General features: G+C 39.1%; 2 protein-coding genes across 2 annotated transcripts; one reads left to right on the top strand and one right to left on the bottom strand.

Moving 5' to 3' along the window:
* Positions 1 to 1,551: 1,551 nt before the first annotated feature.
* LOC131301633 (DNA-directed RNA polymerase 1B, mitochondrial) lies at positions 1,552 to 13,162 on the bottom strand. Its single transcript, XM_058328009.1, has 19 exons — positions 12,117 to 13,162; positions 11,223 to 11,432; positions 10,989 to 11,122; positions 10,807 to 10,873; positions 10,576 to 10,634; positions 10,143 to 10,260; positions 9,888 to 10,001; positions 9,600 to 9,731; positions 9,089 to 9,505; positions 8,579 to 8,629; positions 6,732 to 6,802; positions 5,745 to 5,829; positions 5,382 to 5,534; positions 5,106 to 5,180; positions 3,807 to 3,896; positions 3,659 to 3,706; positions 3,241 to 3,355; positions 3,021 to 3,124; positions 1,552 to 2,209 (listed from the first exon to the last, which is right to left on the bottom strand). The coding sequence occupies exons 1-19, from the start codon at positions 12,855 to 12,857 to the stop codon at positions 2,099 to 2,101; spliced, it is 2,895 nt and encodes a 964-aa protein (XP_058183992.1). The 5' UTR covers positions 12,858 to 13,162; the 3' UTR covers positions 1,552 to 2,098.
* Positions 13,163 to 17,509: 4,347 nt separating this feature from the next.
* On the top strand, positions 17,510 to 18,570 carry LOC131299774 (GDSL esterase/lipase At1g71691-like). The gene is made up of 4 exons (XM_058325351.1): positions 17,510 to 17,527; positions 17,658 to 17,897; positions 18,020 to 18,275; positions 18,380 to 18,570. The coding sequence occupies exons 1-4, from the start codon at positions 17,510 to 17,512 to the stop codon at positions 18,568 to 18,570; spliced, it is 705 nt and encodes a 234-aa protein (XP_058181334.1).
* Positions 18,571 to 19,838: the final 1,268 nt, after the last annotated feature.

The following is a 19,838-nucleotide window of genomic DNA, read 5'->3' on the forward strand; positions in this document are numbered from 1 at the left end:
TAGTGAATTGGGGTGGTAGATTAGTTTAGGCCTTCTGCATTGAAATAGAAAATTCTAAGATGGTGGATCAATGAAACTATAGGGTCGTTTATTCGACGGCAAATATATGTGTTCCACTTTTAGAAACAGACATTTTCATACTAACCAACTCGAATTTCATTTGAGGAACGGAATTGCTCTTTGCTGATATAAGAAGCAAATCATTAAAACTGATAACTGGACTGATGTACTCTTTCGTAAGCTTATTTTCCTAATAAAAATAGAGGCCGGTTCTACTTCTTAGCTTCGGTTTCATCTCAACCTCAAATATCAGGCTGTTGTGGCAGAGAGAAGTGATAAAATTCTTGCGAAATTTAGGAACGCGACTATTCTAAATTTCAACCTGTTCTAAACTTAAGAATCATACATCACGTTGTCATTCCCATCTCTGCCATCCACATCGATGCAATGAAAGTGAAGGACCAACGACAATGACGGAACGCCCCGAATAAACGACAATGCTGGAGAAAGACTATTGGGATCAGTTGAGGAATGTAATGGGCCAGCTGGGGCATGTTTGGTCGGTTGGGCCGCTTAATTTACTTGGAGGGGAAAGAACCTTGGGCCGGGTCAACCTGGACGTGGATTCGAGTGGAGGTGTGATGGGTTGGCTTGACGGGTGCCCGGATGGGTCTGTCTTGTATGTGTGTTTTGGGAGTCAGAAATTGCAGGAAAGCAACCAAATGAAGGCGCAAGCGGGCTTGAATGGAGTCGGGTCCGGTTTATTTGGGTAGTTAAGTTGCCCGTGACCCAACATGGGGAACATGGGCGTGGAGTTGTTCCGGACGAGTTTGAGGACTGGGTGTCCAGAAAAGGTTTGGTAATAAAGGTTGGGCCCCACAAGTGTAAATATTGACACACCGAGTTGTGGGCGGGTTTTTAAGTCATTGCGGGTGGAATTCGGTGTTGGAGGAAACAACAGCTAGGTTTGTGATACTATCTTGGCCCATGGAGGGTGACCAAATTGTGAATGCTAGGCTGCTGGTGGAGGATTTGGGAGCGGCGGTCGGATGCGATGCCTGACTCGGAAGAGTTGGCTCAGACTATTGTTAACTCAATGAGTAGGGACATACCTCAGAGGTTTAGGGTGGAGGAGTTGAGAGTTAAGGCGTTGGAACTTGGAAGCAGTAGAAGTAGGTGGGACAAGGGATTTGGATGGGCTTGTGAGAGAGTTGGCCCAAGATCAAGAGAAGCACTCTGGATAAAAATGTATGTTGGCCAAAAATAACAAGAGTTTATCTCTTTCTCGAAAGATTTTATTTTAAATCTGAACCGTTGAAAACACTCGTGGACAGCTTGGATTTGTCCTGCAGAGTGCACTACAGGAAGTGCCTTGCGAGTTTCTGATTCCCTTTCTAGAAATGATAAGATTACACAAATATCACTCGTCAACAAACAAAGAAATATAAGTTCTTTGATGCCAAAAATAACAAAACAAAAGAGAAGGTTCACATCCAAGGGAAAATAAATAAACGAATAAGGTTCTTACAACTTGTAGTACAAACACATTCATAGTCACGAGACATAAAATAGAATTAGCACTGCCTTGTGTTACCTTTAACAAACACTACAAAATAAGTACTCCACTTGAATTCTTTCTTATTGGATACAAAAACTCTGAAAAAATAGAGACTCCGAAAAAGAAGAATAAATGGAGCCATGGAGGTGAATCATATGAATAAAAAGTTCACAATTTCCTTCTACATTCCTGGAGCTTTGATTTCCTCAACAGCTTCCCTGGCTTGTACCGAAACCATGTTTAAAAATTATTCGAATCCGATATCTCTTGTCCTTTCATTTCAAGAAACCGTCAACATGTAGTGGTTGATGACATATTTTCTGTTTTATGTACAACATAGCGGCCCCTGGTTCATGGATGAAGCACGGCACAACCCTCGAGCCATGTTCCCTTCTTCCTTTCCCTTGCGGAATAAGGTAAGTGCTTACCTCTCAATTTGATGTGACGGTAAACTAGAAGAGTACTACGTGCCATCACTTGTCAACGTAAGATGGAGGCCAATAAAAAATGCAACTGCTGGATGTGAAGCACTTGATTCGGTCAATTGAAGAAATAAGGAGATTTCAATACCTCTCTCAGATCAAAGTCTCCCCGCTCTGGTAAGGGAGGGAAATTCAACGTAGGGAACCTTTTTTGAAAGCTCTCCAGCAACTGTCCAGAGGAGAATTTGTCAGTATTTCATAAGCGAATTTCTAATAGCTTCTTTCTTCAATCTCAAAATTCAATACGTAAACTTCATTTTGTTCAATGATCCTTCAAGGAGATAGACATCAATGGACACCACTTAACATTTCTAAAAGATGTAAAAACATTGTAGTTCAGATAACTAACACCAGATAAAGGACGATTTTCTCAAACAGAGAGACAAATTCTGGACAAAAAGAGGCCTCATCAATCTCTGGGATTTCAAACCCCGGAGGTCGTGCTCATTATCGGGCCAAATCCCTGTTTTCCATATCCTCGGGGAGCAATGATTAGATTCAAATATAACATTGAAGGGGCTTCACAATTGGAATTCAATCTCTATATTTGTATGTTGCGCAACTTCTGACCAGGCTAAACAAATGCCAAGAGGAAAACTACTTCCAGGATTCTTCAAGAAAGCATTAATCTAAATTTCCATAAAAAGAAATGCAAATTTTGGAAGGTAGGTAGTATCCAACAAGTTGAATACATGCCACCAAGACCAAGTCAAGTCAATTCAAGAAAGAAATCATGTAGTTCAACAAACCAAGTGCTCTTAGAAGTGCAGGGAAATGAATTTCCTTCTTTCTTATGAAAATCAACATCTCAATCGCTATTTCTTTCATAGCATTCAGTTTTACATAAGTTGGTTTCAACAAGTTATTACGAAATATGGCAAGATAGAAAGTGACATAATTACCTAAATGTAGGCTGAATCAAAAAATGAAATAAACGAGGGGAGCTTATTAAGTTGCATAAATATAGTACACATACTTACATCTTCCAGAATTGGTGCATCATAAAGTTCAACAAACTTTTCTCTGAGTATTCTGTTCATTTTGTCAACATCACATGCATGTGTCCAATATGAATCATGGACTCCTGTGACCATGTATTTGTATAAAGTAGTCAGAGTTACTAACACAAACAAGGCACGCATAACCCACAGATATACCCAATAGAAGATGATGAAGAGGAGGATCACTAAAAAAAAACACCTGCAAAATTTAAGCCTGCTTCTTTACAGGCAACAGCAGTCATCATCATGTGGGACCCATCAAGAGAGTGAACGAAATTTGGAGGGAAAGCGGTTCTCTGCCTCTTACCCAAGACCTATGTCAATCAGGTAAATAACAGCGTCAATATTTTAATCCTTGGAATTCTTTGTATTAAAGCCCAACAAGTACGGTCCCACAAAAGAAGGTTATGAAAGGGAAAGAGTATGATTCCACAGAGTAGCTTCAAAACCTCGGCGGTCAATGAATGTTTCATACTTGCGTTTCTTCAACGCAAAGTTATAGGATCATCATCAGCGGACATAAGTACAGCAAGTAAGAACTAATTGAACAAAAGGCCCGACCCTGATGTCAAGTACGATTAGAAAAGCAAAAAAAGCGATGAAAGCATAGAAGTTACCTTGTCAGTTTCACGTTGTAGCGTCAAGACCTGGAGAGAAGTCTTAATCTGCATTAAGTTCAAAACTTATGTTTTAGTGACATATCAAAAGGAAACTGACATAGAAATGAAGATCATGTCTTCTCAAGTTTAATTATAAGAATATTACAAGGTGTCTTCCTAATTTGCGGTATGGTTGCACAACGGGAAGCCCGAGAGGAGTTGTCCATCGTACTGGCTGATTTTCTAAAGCTATAATCTGTTTATATCCACAGAAAGCAATAAGTCAATGCAAATAATACTGCTAGACACATCTCTCTCACAAAAAGAAAAACAAAATGTATGAAACAAATCAGACTTCAAGGCCCTAATTAAATTAACCTTCTTGATCAAACTAGAACCTAAAACACATCAAAGAGCTGAATATGCCATCATGCAACAAGCTAAACACAAAACAAAATTATGAATGTTTGTGACCAATAAACAGATGCAATGAAGTAAAGTTGAGTGAGCAACACAAAAATGTGATACGGATGCATATGGCTCCGCTTTAGATTTATCAACTTATTCTGAGTTAAATATCCCAGATTCCTGCAAAACCACATTTATGCAATGAGGCTAACATCATTATCCGAAACAATGATAATCCATTAAGCTCCAAATTTTCCTAAAGGAGTAAACAAGAATCTTCTCTCCATGAAAATCTGTGTAAGGAAAAGAGCAGAGTGTAGCATAAACATCAGCACAAAAGATTCGGTTCTTGTAAAGAAAGAACAGGATGACTTACCTTATCACTAGGAATTACAAAATCCACCAAACAAGAAGACAAATAAAAGTTAAATGTGGTGTCTCAAGACCAGGAAATCCACTCAAGCCATGCCCCCAGTTTTTGGGAAATGTGCTCCATGTCAATTTACAATTCCTAGTTAAAAAATATTGTGTTTGTTTAAAGTTTAAACCTAGACAAGTAATCTCTACAAGTAGAAAGAGAAAACCGATATTATAAAAAGTGGAAAATATATTTCATAGACTACTAAGTACTAAGCACGTAATTTGTTGGAGCAGGCATGTCACAGCAGAATGGGTAGGAGACGGGGCACATGAAATTGGTTTCTCACAGCAGTACAATATTTCAGTATATTTGAGTTTTCAGCTCTAGATTGGATTTTTGTAATGGGATATATAATTGCTTCACTAATTATGCGACAGGTGAATCCAATCCAGACATACAAAAAATTGCCAAGTACTGACCCTGGTACTTGGAAACCTTTTTATTTTTATTTTTTATCACCCTCCACATTTTGTTAATTTAAAGCTAAGCTAAATTGGATTAATTCAAATCTCAGGACCAAAAATGCATGGGGAAATTGGAAAATCATACTGGAGATTGAAATATGTGATTCTACATCCAATGTCAAAAGATCAAAATACTAGATAAAACAAAACTAGCAAACTCAGTTCTACTTACCTTCGCACAGTCACCTAGCCAACTCATTATACTTCGTGCAGCTTCAAACATCTCCCCCAAGGCAATCAAGGTTGTCTGCTCATACAGTGAAATACAATTAGCATAAAACTTATCTAATTACGCGTGTTACAGGGGAAGAGATTCTCAGTTTGGCACTGCATACTTCCTACACTAAGGAGGCTTACATGCACTACTGAACACAAAATAGAGTACTATCTAACTTGACAAGATTCCATCTCCAATAATGCTTTAGTTTTACTGTAGTGGTGTGCTTACTTTTGCCGCATAACAAGATGCTGCAAACAACTCTGCATCATCTTCAATCGCACAACGTTCTTTTAGCCTCCTTTTGATCTGATCTCGGGCACCAATATAAGTCACACCATATACTGATGTCATCACTGTTTGCTTAACCAATTTCCTATCTACCTGAGGATTTCAAGTTACAAAGGTAGTGTATCAGCCTCAAAGCATTATTTCCTTCAAGCGTAGGCAAGAATGAAAGTTGTGAAGAAAACAATTGAATTGCCAAAAAAAAAGGTTGCTTAGTGAATCAGTGGCCTAATACATTAAGTGTATCTAACTGAGGCAAGCTATCTAATGCACAACGAACTGAATGAACAGAAGAAACAATGGAACCTGATTAATTAAAAGCCTAGCACGCAATGCATTCGGATCAGTTGCAGGATCTTTCTCTGCATCTCTCCGCATAATGTCAAGAACTCTGCATCACAGGAAAAATTCTAATAATGTGTAAAAGATAATATGTATCTATGGGATATGTGAAATTAAAATAATGTGGAAAGTTCTATCAGTTCTGTTTGCAATTATCATAAAAAAAATACTATATTGGTTTCGTCATATCCAGATTTGAACGCTGGCTAAGTATAGCAGAAATTCCTGCTTCTAACCAAAACCCACTTCCACAATCTGGCATTGCCCGAACTGCTGTACTTTATGCACTTCCAAAAAGTGAATCGTATACAATTTATTTATTTTTGATAAGCAATCGTATACAACTACACGTATACAAAGGCACCAATTTCAATCTCAAAGTTCCGCAACTACGGTCAAACTCAAAGAGGGTCTTAGAGACCAAGGCATCTTATTAGCATTACCCAAGCACCTCGGCTTGGCCAAACAAATGGACAACTTGATTACAAATTTCCATTCATGAGCACCAGGCACAAGGACCATGAGGTAGCCGTTGATGAGGCGAGGTACTACCTCGAAGCTAGTAATCCATTAGATACATGTCCTTGTGGAAACAATCTCAAGGCCGACTGCTCAGGGTTTGGCAGAACTGATCAACACCACATTATAAGTCTGTTCCAAGAAGTGAGATTACTTGCCCATAAAGCTAGTCTTTCCCAGAACGTTTCCCTTACATACCTGTATAATTCAACTAAGATGGTTTCACCTCGATTACCACTACTCGCTACAATAAGTAAGGTGCCTCTCAAATATCCTAATGGTAGCTAGGTGCTTCTTGTACATGTCAGTTACAAATTCCTTCTACTATTTCCAACACATAATAGTTGCAAACTTCCCCTCCCACATCAAAAGAAAGAACAAAGGGCAATAAATGAAGAAAATTAACGAGGAATGCAGAACAAAATAGTTTACCTGGTAGCAATTCCTGAGTAAACATCTGCCGGCTTCTCGCCTATGACAAGGTTGACTGCAGCTGCTCCTAACTGAACAATTAAGCAATTTTGATGAGAAACTTCAATAAATAAAAGCCATTCAGCTAGATGATATATTACTAAAGATGGAAAAACCGTTTCCAAACAACCATAAGAGCTTGTCCAACGGTGTGCAATACGGGTTGTTATAATTGGATTTAGCATCAAGTTCCAATTTTTCTTCTCCAATGGGGAGGCAAAACAAATATTGTGTGTTGCAAGGAATCTTCTAACTATGTATAAGTACTTGTATCGGACACTCGAAGCTAGGCTAAGGGTTTGAGATAAGTGCCCGACATGTGTAATTGGACAATTTCCATCTTGCATATCTACAAGGTAAAAATGCGTAAAATATAATATTGCACATGAATGCTTATTTAGTTTTACAAATGTCACTATGCGCTGCATGGAATCTTCTAAATATAAGTACTCATGTCGGGCACTCGACGCTTGGGTAAGTCTACGGGATATGTGCCCGACAAGTGTAATTGGACACATTCATCTACCATATCTACATGCGTGAGTTTACCAGGTAAAAATGCGTAAAATATGCTACAGACAATGCTCATTTTCTTTTGTAAACAGCAGTTAATTTGAAATACATAAAACTGATATCAAGAACATGAATGTTCTCCCCTGCCACCATGTCCTTGGACATGGGAATGAAATGAATCTGACCGTTGGATATGTAACAGCTTAGTTGCAGGGAGCTCCTAAAGTGGTGCCGCTCCCACCTTAGGAGCCCGCTTTTGCACTCCCAACTAAGGAGCTTGACGGGAGCCCGCTCCTGTTGAGATGGGAGCTTGCTCCTTACAAAGATGGGAGATTTTGTATGATCTTTGTATAGAAAAACAGGGATTTATCACTTGGCTTTATTAATTGGTCTTTGATGAACTCATATATCTAGCCCAAGTCATGATATCTTGAAAAGAAAACCATACGGTATTGTAACACTAGCCCATTTCTTACACTTAGAGGACTAATTCGCCCATATTTTTACTTCTAAAAATGATTTTACTTTTAAAGTGAATACTCTATTCTACATTATTTTCATAATATATGTACACGCTCCTCTCATGCTCCCAACCTTGGAAGCTTATGTATTCCCTCGCTCCCACGCTCCGCCCCCGCTTCCGCTCCCACATCCACTCCCGCTTCGTGCAACTAAGTGTAACAGTACCCGATACCAAGTCCTCATAACATACCATGCTCAATTTACATATAGCAACACCTTGAACCAAATATGGCACAAGATTTAGTAAATAGTCTTGAGACATGCATACCTTACCCCCGTGCTGTCTGCATGCTCTGAACCTGTGAAGAATGGGCCACGAAGCAACCTTACAATTGATCCAAGGCCCACCCAGGTCGCAATGTAACACGAATACACAGATGTAAGTTTGTACAATACAATTCAGTCGGTAACTGTAACTTCTGTTGAGTTTATTGGTTAACGTAAGAAACATCATAAGTTCCATATTCCCTCTGTACCATATTTACAAAGATATCTCGGTTGAAGGTATAGGGTAAATATTCTAGAACTGCAACAGGTTCAAATTATGTAAACCCTATGAATCCATAAGAACAGAAACAGCACTAGCCAACTCAGAAAGCCACAGCACAACCAGTAATTCCCTACACCAATATTAGTAGGTTATTGATTGTAGTTACTTAACGACAAGAACATGAGGAAAATTGTGGCAAGAAGTCACCAATTTGCTGATCCCAAAAAAAAAATAAAATCGGTCACCAACTCGTGTGAACTAAGGATAGAGAGAGGTTAATTACCTTGTCCCTTCCAAGGGCAGCATAGTGCTGTAAGCCATTACATGATCCATCCTTGAAAAAGAGTCAAAAATGAAAAAATCTTAGATTCAGTTCTCTATAGTGAAGTCCAAGAAATTAATATAACTAGAACAATGAAATCTGACTTATGCTTAGAGTCTTATGATTTCAAAAAAGCAAGATTAGGAAATAAGTGGCAAGTGTAGAACTCCAGTCCACCTTAGGAAAGTATAGATGAGGGGATGAGTTCGACCCTTAGACACATACCCAAGCCAGACACCCACCTGAGTAATGTAACATATGTACACTTTCCAGTTTCCACACATATTTTGTTTCTTGTCTTCGTGACCATTCCCAATGCAAATAAGAAGTAAGGTCTCATAAAAATTTTCAAATCAAGGAATTTCTGTATAAGTTTATAGAATTTTCTTCATATACATAGCTGACGTACAAATCCATCAAATAGGTTCCCCCTTTTCCAGATCAAGATTAGTAAGAGTCACTCTATAGTACCTGGTGGACAGGCATGTGAGAGATACTGGTCTCTGGAGAGGAGCTTCTTAATGCTTCAGCAAGATTAATACATGCCGCCAAGCATTGAAATGGATCCTCTGAACCCAACCACCAACGCCTCCCTTCCAGAGGCCGGTCTGCAGAGTCAAAGATATCATCCACATGATTTTCAGTAAATGCTATCCGACCATCGTATGACAACTTGTCCACACCACCACCGTACAGATTCGCCAGATGTATCTTGAGCCAACGTAATCCAGACTTTCCAAGAGGACGCCCCTCAGAAAACTCCAATATGCCTCGGCAGAGATCAGAGCCAAGATGATTCAAATATGGGTGCATGGGGTATGCACGACCGCGGAAATCAAGGTTGTGTGGATAGAAGAAGCCATCCTCATCCTTCATCTTTCGTGCAACCTACACAACAATTTATAAGTACGAAAATTGCTCCTATCAAAACACCTGAGACAGGCGATTAGTGCTACAGGAATTCAAAATGGAAGCTACTCACAGAAAGTTTTAGTTCTATATCACATCGCTGTGAATGCCGCTCACTGTTCTCCTTTTTCAAAGCTTTAACTTTCCACTTCCATTTCTTGATTTCAGCCTCATCATCTGTGTCTGGTTCCTCTGGTAAAGGAATCTGCAATAGCAACAATTGGAAGTGATTCACGGTCAAACCGATATGCACTGCTACAGCCAAAACAACAAGTGAAAATTAACTCCCTCCCCAAAGGCAGTGGAAAAGCAAGCCCTGACACGCAACAAAAACAAGTATTTGTACACAAAGTTAACCTACATCTTCTCGCTCAACCAAGTCTGCAAGATTGCCTCCATTCGCCCATATCCTGTCTATGACACCAAGAACCCTCTTATTTACTCTCCATTTGGTATTGCCAAGGGTATTAAGGGCCTGACAAAAACAAAGAGAATTGTTGAGACAACAAAATGAAGTACTAATTTTGTTAGACTAGCTCCCTAATCCTATTTGACATGAGAAATGATCATTCAGTAATCAACTAACACTGAAATGGAAGAACCAATGTTCCCAAACCTCAAAAACAGAATCTAATTGCTTCTTTGGAGTCCTTTTCACTGCATCCCGTTGCTGTTTTGCTCCATGAGTGCGCATCACAGACGATGGTAAGAATATATATGCTCCTTTGTCATACCTGCTCAAATCAACAAAATTAAACCAAGCACAGCCAACAACAATCTCAGCATACACTCCTGTATAAATAAGAGCAAGCTAGAGGTTTGTCTCTGCCTTAAAGATTTAGGCAAACATCTTTAGCAGTTGCAATTACTAAGTAGTAAGTACCGCCAATTCATAGCTCAAATAAACATTGTCTTTTATGTTCACGATTTTGTTATTATCGAGGAGGAAAAAGAACTCGAAAAGACAGTACTCAGTCTTTTAACCAGACAAAAACCAATAGTATATTGTGGAAACAAATTACAACATCCAAGATAAAATATTACCATACCCTGTCCAGTTTACAGGAGGTACCAACATTGGCATGTATGGAATCACCATGTGCCTAGCCTGGTTGAAAAATAGAAATAGATGTATAAGGCCGCAAAAAAATAAAATAAAAAATTAATGAAAGAACTGCTACATTCTTAAAAATATGACAACTTTTTTAAAGGGCTGGAAACGTGCTATTACTAGCCATCAGGGTAAGTGAAGTGTTGCAAGAACTTCATGAGATACTTACAGTTCTTTCAAGGCCTTTGCGAACTAAAGGGTCACATTCAATAACTCCATATCTCCTGCTAAATTTCCTATTCAAACAGCAAACATAAATATATTATTTTGATATAGAAAAACAAATATATACATAGATATATGTAGGGGGAGAGAGGAAGAGGGAATCAAGAAGGATGAAATTTTACTCACTGTGTTTCCTTCGTGACAGTTTTCAGAGAGTGGATAAATGCAGGCCGAATATCTGGTGGACCATCTCCTAATTGCTCGACTGGAGGTTGTATGTAGGCAGATTCCATCAACAACTGAATCAAACGGCAACCAACCTGGAAGGTGCATTAACAGGGATAAAACATCTTGACTATTACCATTCTTAGTAGGTGACAAGAACAACCTGGAATGTTCTCAGCTGTAAAGTGAACAAACCTTGACTTGAGCATCTTGGCCCCAAGGTTTTACATCATCGTGTTCTTTCACAATTGCCCTCACTTGCTTCACTTTTTGCTTTTTCATCAAGACGTTAACCTTTTTCCTTAATTTCTGTTCATCTTTAACTACAGAATCAGATTCTTCTTCAGGATTCTTGTTCTCTGTGTTCTTTTTCTTTGTCCTCTCCAAAAATCGGTATATCCTAGCCTGGTACACAAAGAAGATAATAATCGAAAAGCAATTTTCATTGAAGACCACAATGGTTAGACTGTAACCTAACCTAAATTGAAGATAGTAGATAAACATAACCTAAATTGACAACACTATGCCAAAAAGGAAAAGGCACATAATCTCAGTCCGGAAACATATCCATGTCTAAAATTCCAAAACGTCACTCTGGACACAATTATTTATTATTGGACATTAGAGCGAAGAGTATGAGATCATGCTAAAAGGTGGCACATTTTAGGCATTACAACAATGGGTGAATAAACACAGGTTTCTATGGCTAAGCCACTGAAAGTAAACAGACAGTCAGCAGAATAATATGGCCAGAGATATAATCTCGGGAACAAGAACCTAGTGTCCAATGGCAAAAATATAATCTTGTAAATAAGCACCTAGCACAATCTCTAAACAGGCAAACAGGTAGACATAACTCAAAGGGAGTACCGCATGGAAACTATTTCTGTAGAGTATAGAACATTAGGCTCGACTGCAGTTAAGCATACTGAAGATTTGGCAATAAATAGCTTCACAGGAAGGACAAAAACCACAGCTTCAAAGCATGAAACAGCTTGAACACACAAAAGCATTGCCACTCTACGCGGTGCAAATACGGTTGAACTATGTGAAAATCGAAACGAACAGAGAGGAATGAAGCTGACTCACCTCATGCTCAATGGCTTCACCTATTTGGCAAGCAGCTTGGACCACCCTGGCACCACCATGTCCTCCCCCAGTCATCAACAAACCCATCAACTTATGCATGGTAATAACCGCCATCATATCTGCGGGCAGCTGGTCAAACCACGGGGCGTAAGCCGTCCTGTTCTTCCCTTCCTTGCACAAGTCCTGCTCTTTAGCAATAACATCCCGCAGCGGTTCGAACCAACCCAAGAACAACGACTTGATGTAAGGCAAATTGGGTGCCAGCTTCTGTTCACACATGTCCACTAACAGTTCCTGGTACTCCTTGGCAGCCTCTTCCCATGCCTCTGTCTCAGTCTTTATCTGCCTCCTCCTAAGCATTAGGTACTTCCCTTGCCCTATCCCACCCACCAATTTCGGCTGCTTTGGTTTCTTAGTAGACGCCTCAATCAATTCTTGATTTTCATCACTATCTTCTTCTTCTGTTGAAACGAGGGCCTGGGCCACACTTCCATAACCCCTCCCCCTCATATAACTTGAAAAACTAGCAAAAGGGTTTGGTAAAAATGAGATCTTGGAAAGTCCCATCTGGTCTTTTGTAGAGAATGATACACCCGTGTGGTCTTTTGGCCTAATTTTGTCAGGAAAATTCGATGGTTTGGAGAAGTTTATGGGGTTAGATAGTAACGGTACGATAGAGTAGGGCTCGGTGGAGGACTTGGGCTTCTTCAAGGAAGCCTGTTTCAACAAGTTTCTCCACATTTCAAGAAAATGTGGTGGTGGATTTTAGTGGGGAATTAAGGGTTGATGATCGGAATTGGGGTGAACATGATAAAAATTCATGGGATTTTCCCACAAAGCAGAGGCCAAGTGAAGGCGACAATTGGATAGATTGGTAAGTGTAAACAAGATGAGAAATCATATAGAATGGAAGTGAGATCAGAGAGAGAGAGAGAGAGAGGATATGGTGTGTAGCCGCCTTAAACCCCCCTAAAACCTATGTTCTTTCTCCTGCTGCGATCTTCTGTAATTTTTCGCAGACCTGACCCGTTAGAACAACAGGGTTAACCGTCGGGTTCAGAGTACTTGGATAGTGATATGGGCCGAACCGATAAACGAATCTATAGGGAGTACTAAATTTCTCTCTCTCTCTCTCCAAATATTGTATAGTTAGCGAGAGTTAATGGATTGCTGCTCAGTGGGAGATTAAGAGGCTGTCTATAGTCCTGAAATTCCAAACTTCGCTCTCATTGGGCTTGAATACTGGCCTCCACGAAGGGGCAACAATAACCTACCACTAGTGCTAGCTGGTGCATAGTTCTTCTAAATTTATCTCTTCAGAGCATCCTCATTGTAATAAGCAAATCGGTGTAAATAAACAAATTTAACAATAATGCTAAAAAAATACCCCACGTTGTAATAAGCAAAATTAGAAGTCTTTTGGTAAATAACCAAATTTCACCAATTTCGTAACCAAACTTAACAATTTTTACTAATAACCAAAACTCAATAATCAAACTCAATAACCAAACTTAATAACTCAATAACTCAAAAATACCCCACATTAGAATCGTCTCATCGAGACAAATAATTTGGTGTGGTCGGGTGCGTGATTGGAACTCGTTTACGATTGGACAAATGTGTATTGTATATTGTGAGGGTTTTTTTTGTTAGAGATGCAAAGATAACCAATGTGGAGATAGATGTTGTTAAGTTTGACTATGGACTAAATGGATAATTAAATACTAATGTGTCACATTTTGATTATTGTTTTTAATTATTACCATTGCGGATGCTCTTGCATCATGGTTATTCGTACCTAATTTTTGTAGGAGGAATCTCTATTATAAAACAGAAGGGTGTGGGGACAAGTTATTGGAATGACTAGGATTAATTTGATCCAAGGGCTGAGAGGCATTCTCCTCATCTCATTAAAGAGCCCACATTTTAAAGCTAATTACACAACTGCCATACATGCCTCACCAACACATTCCAAAATGACGTATTCCCCATACTTCGTCTTTTGAAACCCCCATGCCAGAATTCCTCTCTCTCTCTCAAGGCACCACCTCCATCACCATCGTCCTCTCTCCCTCCTTTGTAAGTTCAATGTTTTATTCGTTTAGTACTCTTTTCTGTTTTGAAGTTTGCAATTATTGCTGGGTTTTCGGTTTCTTATTAATCACCCATGGCATACGTTTGCTTTCAAGGTGTTTGTTAAAATGCATGGTAGAAATAGAATGAACTCCATTCAGACATCTTAAAAAAGCCAAGGAAACAAAAGCAAAAAAAATTTATGGGCTCTTCAAATTCCAAACATCATTCAAAACTCCCCAACTTATAAGCTCTTTTTCCCCATTCAGGCATTTTTTCCCATCCCTTTTGAAAAAAAACAAAATGAAATGAAATAAACAGCAAATTGTAGACGAAAAGCAGAACTCAAAGAAAAAAAGACCTACCGGCATTATTTTTTTGATCAGTACTTACTGGCAATTCTGGTGAAAGAGAAGTATTCTTAAGCCAATTAAGCAGAATAGGCCCCGAGGAAAAACAGAAAATAGTTTTCGAAAGAAATCGCGGGAAGTGTAGGATCCTAGAGGCTCGGATTCACTTGATCCAATAGTCTTTTTCCTTTTGTTCCCTTAAATTGTGGTCAAAAAGCCTATTTTTGCATATACAAGTTGACAGGTCAGCTGTTTCGAGTAATAATCTTCACACCTTTCTCATACATTATAACTTTTGATTGATGCTGTGGAACTATACATTGTTGCATGGGGACCAATTTTGCTTTAATGATTACCAATAATCCTTCTTCCTTGATGGTTTTAGCGCTCTTACATTCTTGGCTTGAGTCGATAAGAAAGATTGACAAATTCTATTTATTTCAGTGGGTTGCTTATGTGGTGGTTTAGTGAGTTTTTTTTCTTATAATTTTTTGGTCTTTTGTTTGGAGACCGTAGCTCAATGATTCCCTTTTTGAGGTGATTTCTTTTGGAGGCCGACACTTGAACTGTCATATTTATTGTAGCTTCTCATTTCGGTGTACCTTAGACTCTTATGAACTTTTCTTATCTCTAGGACACCTTATGGTGTTTACATGATTCAGTACCAAAATGCTTGGTTGATATGGCTTATGGACAATACCCTGATAGCTTGGATCAATACTGATTTTGGTTGCTGCACTAATTTCTAGGTGGTGCTCGGCATTTTCATGCTTCAAGACAGGGGCTCATTTTGGATCAATACTTCAAGTTGGTTTGTGCTCTCCTATCTCGACTCTGCAACATGACAATGAGGACAATGCACGAAGACTTCAGGAGCTTTTTCTTACTTTTTTCAAAACAACTGCAAAATAATAGGACAATAAAAGATAGGAAATCTCAAGATTTAGGTGAACATGACCTAAAAGCACGATGTCTCTTGGTAGTTCTTATTACAATTTTGATCCTGATGCGATGCCTGTCTAAAAGAGTAGTTAAATTTGCAGGGCAAAAAGAATTTGGAATTGAGTTCAACAGTCAACCATCAATCCATGTTTTCATGGAAAATTTAACCAGAAAGTGCAACATTGAGGGGTCATCGATGCTCCAATCCTTTGATCATAATCTCCCTTTTTGATAAGATCAAAACAATGACTTCAACAGGAATACCAAGAAACTATGACGTCCTCTTGAAAGGCAATGTAAACTTGTTCAAATGTAAACCGCCATTTTCAACTCTTCGTAAACTCAAATGTTTTACATATTTATTATTGTATGGCTCAAGTTTTGAGAACTTGGTACATATTTTAGAATTTTGTAAAATCGGTGAACCATATCCAAGTGCACGTTATCACCTTAATATAATGACATTTCAACAGAATACAGACCCATTCAAAACAAACTCAAATACTCACATAAGATAAAATCGGCACAAAAATCACAAAAAGAGCCCCCATTTTACACATCTGAACACCATTTCTTCTTTGAAACCGTATGACAGAGACTGGGGGTGCCATGCTTAGTGTGCACAATTTTTTTATCGTAGTGTGATTGAATAACAATGGGCTAAATGTAACTGCATTGAGAATAGAGGGTGCCATGACCCCCAACTTCTACGCAAACCCCTCTCTACATGGTCCATATTGTTTTCTTTGTTATCAAAATATATGTTATTGGCTCCGTACTTTTAACTTTTAATCTATTTACTGATATAGATTTTGACAACAAGACGTGTTTTTGAAGTCCAAATCATTTGTTTTTAAGGTCATAACTGTTTATATGTTCGTTTTGATACCGTTTTGTTCGTCAAATAGTTTGCACACACAATCTTGACAACTCCCCAACTGTATTAATTGACCGGTCAAAGAGGCATTTCTACAAATATCTTATGTGCGAAACCACTACTAAAGGGAAAACAACGAAACAGGAGAAGGAATCAGGTCAGTTCATAGTAAAATAGAGATATGTAATGATTCCCTATTGCCGGTCTCAGATTTGCAAGATACTATTGTACACCACTTGCAAGTAACAAATACTGTCTGTAGAGGAATTAATTTCAAACTTCGAATATTGGGGGCTGAGGGAAGACACAGTTTAAGATTGAACTTACAAAGCACTTTTTTTTCGGCAGCGGGAACATAGGCAGTGAGTACGGTTCCCGGGTCAGTGCTGGGGAATATCGATTGGCGGGTTAGTGTTCGCTGGATGTCAGCAGGTTAGGTCTTTGTAATAGTCGGACATCGAAGGTTGGAGATGAAGATGGAAGGGAGTCAGAGGGAATGTGCATTGAAGCGGTTGGAGAGAATCAGAGAAATAGTTTGGGGGAGCCGTTTGTTTGTAGAAGACAAACATCTTTAGCTTTTCGCTAGAAGAAACGGCCCGTGGGCCACTGCTTTCCATTAGCAGGAAACTCTTACAGTTATAGTTGCAAGTGCTGGGTTGTATTGTGTTGGTCGGGAAGAGGTGTAGGACACGACTGATATTAGTTGCAACTGCTGGGGGTAATTGTGAAAAGAAAAAAAGAGGAAACATCTTCGTACATTTAAAAGAAGTAGTATATATCTGAGACGTATGGTCTTGGAATATTTTTCAACTTCCCTAGTACATATATACAAACAATTCTATAATTTGGAAGACAGAAATTGTGGCTCAACAAAGCTAAATGCCGAATAAATAAAAGTTCGTATTGATCATATGAAAAAACAAAAGATTTCAACTTCCCTATGTAGCTAATAACTGTTTTATAATGTCTTCGTTTGGTGTTTTGAACAAAAAATTTCTGTTAGTTGCAGCCTCCTATCAGGGGATACCACAGGTGCAACCCTACCCAAACACGATGGACTCCGCCGCAAATGAGACGACAACAGGAATGAACTATGCTTTCGCAGGAGCAGGAATATATCCTTCCGGAAACTCATAGTCTGTTGTTGGAAAATGGAAGGAACAGAGAATGTATATGAAATATTTCCGTCCCCTTAATTTGCCAACCACTTACTCCTGCTAATTACTAGTCTGCTACTACATTTTATTTAAATTAATACTGTATTATTCAGCTGATCATGTATGAACTTTTGATTTACAGACAACATACTGGAGCTTCGATCGCCGAATCGGGCTTTTCAACGAGACCGTCAAGACCTACTTGCCCAATCTGCTTGCTGAACGTCTCATGGACCATCTGGCTCATTCTACATTCCTAATCTCATTTGGAATCGAGGATTATGTCTGGAATTATCTTCCTCCGAGTAATGGAACCCTGAGCCACTTGACCCCTGACATTTTCGCTGAACTACTGATAGATGGGTTGGCTGTTCGTCTCGCGGTATCAAGAAAAGGAAAAAAAAAAGAAAGAAAGAGTTTGCCTAGAAATTTGTCAATTAATTAAGGACATGAAGTAACGCTCATTAGTTTTTGTTTTGTTTTGTTGGAATGTTGCATTTGCAGGCATTGTACAAACTCGGAGCCAGAAAGATGGTTCTCAATAACCTATGGCCAATGGGATGCACTCCGGCTTTTGCAAACCCATCAGACCCCACAGTGTTATGCTGTAACGAAAGCATCAACAAAATGGTTCGTCCATTCAGTGAGGGCCTTCCATCGATACTGAATCAGTTGAAATCCAATCTGAGCGAGGCCAATTTCTCTGTGTTGAATGACTTGCAGTTTGTGGCCAACCTGAAATCCAACCCCAACAAATATGGTGAGTACCTAGAATTGATGTTGAAATGTTTTCCATCTTCGAATATTGAAACTTGCTTCATTGATTTTTTGTTGTTGTTGTTGTGTGTGTTTTTGCTTTTGAAGGAATCACAAACACCGTGGATCCATGCTTCAAGAATGATACCAGTCGTTGCGACAGTCCAGACCAGTACCTCTACTGGGACTGGGTTCAAACCACGGAAGCGGCTAACCATGTATTGGCGATTAATTGTTTCAATGGTACAATTTGCTCCCCAAAGAACATCATAGAGCTTGTTGGAGCTTCCAGTTCTTAGTGTGTCAAGTGGCTTGTTGGGGGTGTTATTGGAGTGCTAGCTAGTAATAAGTCCTTTGGCCCCAGCTGGTTGTGTGTGAGTTAGTATTAGTAAGGTGGGTTTGTTTGCAGGACGACTGGGGTGTGACTATGAGGTGCTAGGATGTGAGTGGGGCAGGGGTGTTTGTTAGTGTTAATTTCTTGCTGCTGAAGATCCAATGTAAGAAATGTAGTGCTGTCTAATTTATCATTCCAAAGTGGTTCTAGAAAATTGGAAACCAAAGCGTAAGTAAACGTGGTACGTAGAGTATATATGGTGCTTAATCTTCTGGTAACATCAAGTCCTTATGTATTGGGTCGTCTAACTCTATCATATCATACCGATCATTTCCATCTTTTTTCAAAAAAACAATGAAAGAGAAGGTACTATGGATTTGGACTTCCTTTTATTTCCAAGAAAGTCCATGCTACGAATCAACTACCGTCTATAGAGTGTGCAGTGGGATATATCAGTAGAAACAAAGCAAATGCGAAGATAGTTAACAAAAAAAAAAAATGCGAAGATAGTTGTAGAAGCCAGTGATTATTCAGAGAGAGTTTTGGAGCACCACTTGACCCTTTTTAATCATACATTAGTCAATAGTCAGTAGTGTAGGAGTCACACTTTTGGAGATGAAACTCACACCAAATGTGTATAAGCAAAGCCGCCAATCGGCACAAAAGAAACATCCCACTCGGACAAAAGGTATTTTAAACCAATGCCACATTCATTATTTGAAGAAAAATCCTTTCAAAATCAGAACTGAAAGAATATAGTTGAATTTCGGGATCGAAATCGTTTTCCATTACGTCAAAAACGATCGAGGGAAAACAAACAATTTGTATTGGACCCACGAAGGGTCTCACCTCTGATTCACTAGTTGATTGATGCTATATGGCGCACAAATGCCATTCGAATTAGCATTAACACATTTATCTACTATGATTCCATTAGCTGCTTTGGTCAGGTGAAGTTCATCCCAATAGAGAAATGATCCTCTGTCCTCGCATAGATCTCCGGTAGGTTTCCCAGTCGAGCTCTCTGGTTGCACCGTCAATGCCGGAGGAGGAGGAGGAGGGCTCTCTATGCAAAGATAGTCCCTTTTATATCCTTCAAATCGATCTTTGGGTTGATTTTCCGCCATCTCCTTGGGTGAAAGTAAATGTATCTTAGTCGGTTCGCATAGCCCTGTTCCGTTTTCTTGAGTTGCACAACATGGAAATCTAGTTTCTCTCAACCCTGGAGATCGA

Source organism: Rhododendron vialii, chromosome 9a (assembly GCF_030253575.1).
Source record: "Rhododendron vialii isolate Sample 1 chromosome 9a, ASM3025357v1".
Classification (NCBI taxonomy): Eukaryota; Viridiplantae; Streptophyta; class Magnoliopsida; order Ericales; family Ericaceae; genus Rhododendron; species Rhododendron vialii.

What these genes read in the sequence shown, in the direction of transcription:
- LOC131299774 (XM_058325351.1), top strand. An exon ending in GGTTGGCTGTTCGTCTCGCG is followed by an intron (nt 17,898 to 18,019) that starts GTATCAAGAAAA and finishes TTGCATTTGCAG; the next exon opens with GCATTGTACAAACTCGGAGC. An exon ending in ATCCAACCCCAACAAATATG is followed by an intron (nt 18,276 to 18,379) that starts GTGAGTACCTAG and finishes TTGCTTTTGAAG; the next exon opens with GAATCACAAACACCGTGGAT.
- LOC131301633 (XM_058328009.1), bottom strand. Translation starts at nt 12,857, where the DNA reads ATGTGGAGAAACTTGTTGAAACAGGCTTCCTTGAAGAAGCCCAAGTCC. An exon ending in ATATAGAACTAAAACTTTCT is followed by an intron (nt 9,506 to 9,599) that starts GTGAGTAGCTTC and finishes ATTGTTGTGTAG; the next exon opens with GTTGCACGAAAGATGAAGGA. An exon ending in CTAGGCTTTTAATTAATCAG is followed by an intron (nt 5,535 to 5,744) that starts GTTCCATTGTTT and finishes TGAAATCCTCAG; the next exon opens with GTAGATAGGAAATTGGTTAA.